The sequence below is a fragment of the Vitis riparia genome, chromosome 5 (assembly GCF_004353265.1).
Source record: "Vitis riparia cultivar Riparia Gloire de Montpellier isolate 1030 chromosome 5, EGFV_Vit.rip_1.0, whole genome shotgun sequence".
Lineage (NCBI taxonomy): Eukaryota > Viridiplantae > Streptophyta > Magnoliopsida > Vitales > Vitaceae > Vitis > Vitis riparia.
This window is the reverse complement of record NC_048435.1, coordinates 21,310,687-21,313,669: the sequence shown is the minus strand read 5'-3', so window position 1 is coordinate 21,313,669 and position 2,983 is coordinate 21,310,687. Positions and strand designations below refer to the sequence as shown.

Below are 2,983 nucleotides of genomic sequence, written 5' to 3'. Positions count from 1 at the left end.
ATTACAAAAAATAATATTGTATCTCTTACTTTGTATATAATTAGCAAAAATAAATTTGTATTTATATTTTTTAACAACAAAATAAATTATAGCTACCAAATAATATAATGTTTTTATTTTTTGGTCGAACCATTAAAATTCTTTGATCATGCAAAAGATTGCCAAAAATTGAATACCTGACGAAATATTTTTTGTACTGTTTATGCAAGTTTTTGTTCAAATTAAAAATTAGCAGCCCTAACATTTTGGCCTGCGGCCTATAAATAATAGAACTTCTCCAATGGTTGAGCTGAGAGCCACTACTTCTTTCCCGTTTCTCACAGTGGAAGCAATTCTGAATTGCGAAATAATATTGGGAGTGGCTTCCCTCGGCCTCCTCATCGGAGCAAAATATAGAACGGATACTTGTCAAACAACAATGTCCGATTCCACTACTTCCAAACTTAACTTGAGTACAGAGTCCATTCAGGTTGCAGCTGAAGATGCTCGGGAAGCCCAGATCACCAAGCAGGCTGTAGCTGAAGATGCTCGGGAAGCCCAGATCACCAACCAGGCTGCAGCTGAAGATGGTAGCACATTCATGGATCCTATATTGTACGTGGCTGCAGCAGATGGTGACATCCATGTACTTGAGCAATATGGCATTCATGTCCAACTAACCCCAAAAAAGAATACAGTTCTCCATGTTGCAGCCCAATTCGGTCAAGCGGACTGCGTTAACTGGATCCTTCAGTTGCCTTCTCCTTCATCACTATTGCAAATGCCCAATGAGAAAGGTGACACTCCACTTCACCTTGCAGCCAGGGAAGGGCATTTGACAGTGGTGAAAAATCTGATTGACGCTGCCAAACAACTTCAAGAAGGAGACACAGAGAGAGGGGGTACAATAGTTTGTAAGGCCATGCTGAGGATGACAAATGAGGACAACGACACAGCCTTGCACGAGGCAGTGAGATATCATCACCCTGAGGTGGTGAAGTTATTGATTCAAGAAGACCCCGAGTTCCCCTATGGTGCTAATGCTGAAGGCAACACTCCCCTTTACATCGCTACTGATTGGGGATTCGGAGACTTGGTGCAGATGATCCTAGACAATTGCTCTTCACCAGCTCATAGTGGCATCAACGGTCGAACGGCTTTGCATGCTTCGGTAATTCTCAATCACCAAGGTACCACCATTTTTTTCTTTTCTTTTGTTGCAAGAGGAAGCTCTTTAAATTTATTTTCTTTATTTTCTTAAACCTTTTTATGTCTCTTTTTGTTCCTTATTTTATCAGCAATGACAAAGAAGATACTGGAATGGAAGCCTGCTTTAACTAAAGAATTAGATAAAAATGGGTGGTCCCCCCTTCACTTTGCTGCATATGTGGGTTGTCATCCAACAATAGTGGCGCAATTGCTAGAGAAATCTGACAGGTACGTGGCCTACCTAGGCGTCAAAGACCATGGAAACAGGACAGCTCTTCATATTGCAGCGAGCCGAGGCCATGTGGACATAGTGAAGCTGCTGGTGTCACGCTTTCCAGATTGTTGCGAGAAAGTTGATGATAAGGGCAATAATGTTCTTCACTTGATAATGCCAAAGAATGGAATATTTGCAACTTCGGGTTTGTCAAATATTCGCTGGTTGAGGGTGAGAGGACTCTTGAATGAGAAGAATGTTGAAGGAAAGACACCACTCTATCTGTTTCGCATGTCTATCAGATCGGAGACGATGTTAACGTGGATATTGGACACCTTAGTAAGATTGGTAAGGCCATCAAAAATTTCAATTTCCTATGTATCTGTTACTCCTTTGACCCCCAATTTATTTTACTACCTTTTTTTATCTTTCTTTTTTTTTTTTTTTGTTGTCTTTTTTTGCATCATAGATGATAGTGAGAAAAAAAAACGAAAGAAATGACAGACTTTTAATCTTAAAAAATATTGTTTTCCTTCTTTTACAAAAAGTGAGGATGATTATTTCATCCCTCTGAATCGAATATCTATCCATGCTCTCTTTAAATTTTTTACAGTTTCAGAGACTGGATCAGAGAGTTAGTAGACCCTCGGGTTCGCTAAAGATCAAGGAAGACAGCGATAGTAGCAATAGCAGCGATAGCAGCAATAGCAGCGATAGCAGCACTAGCAGAAATAGCAGCGAAAGCAAAGAAAGAAATGAAATGAAGAAAACAATGAAAAGCCATATGTTAGTGGCGACACTCATAGCAACCGTAACCTTCGCGGCAGGTTTCACACTGCCTGGTGGTTACATTCAGAACGAGAGCAATGACCAGGGCATGGCTGTCTTATCGCTCCCTACCAATGGCACCAAGGGCAAGGACCAATACATGGCATCTGCAGTAAGGGAAAATTTCATACTTTTTGTCATGGCAGATAGCACAGCCATGGTACTGTCTATGTGTGCTATTGGTATTTATATCCTTGCCGCAGTCCCTACGAATCACAAGAACACCCTCGTGGCATTCTTATATTACGGCTATATGCTAACCATGGCTGCGATGCTTTTAATGGTGTCTGCATTTGTTGGGGGCCTGCAAGCTGTGCTTTATTCGTCTGAATTGTTTGTTGGTATTACCACTTTCAGCCTTTATGTCTTCTTTTTGTTTTTGGCTCCATGTTTGCTTAAATTGCTAAGAGGCCCAGGGTTTTTTTTGTACCACCGATTGCAGAGGAGCCAAACATAGCCTAAATATTTCAATAAATTATAATTATATATAATTGTGTGTGGGTGTGTGTTACTTATACTAAATTCGATATGTGCACAGTTGGTTATGATTGAGTGAAATTTTTAAGCTAGTGCCTAGAGGCCTAAACAATATGCACCAATTTAAAGCCAAATTTATTCCAAGGACAAGGTAGGAAGGCTAGAGTCCATTTAGTAACTATTTTTAAAAATAGTTTCTAAGAACAATTTTAAAAGTTGTTATATGATACTTTATAAAATAAAAATATGTTTGGGAATTAGAATATTTTTAATCTA

General features: G+C 39.5%; 1 protein-coding gene across 1 annotated transcript; it reads left to right on the top strand.

Moving 5' to 3' along the window:
- Positions 1-280: 280 nt before the first annotated feature.
- On the top strand, positions 281-2,687 carry LOC117915285 (ankyrin repeat-containing protein At5g02620-like). Its single transcript, XM_034830838.1, has 3 exons — positions 281-1,169; positions 1,278-1,750; positions 2,016-2,687. The coding sequence occupies exons 1-3, from the start codon at positions 281-283 to the stop codon at positions 2,685-2,687; spliced, it is 2,034 nt and encodes a 677-aa protein (XP_034686729.1).
- The last annotated feature ends 296 nt before the right edge of the window (positions 2,688-2,983 follow it).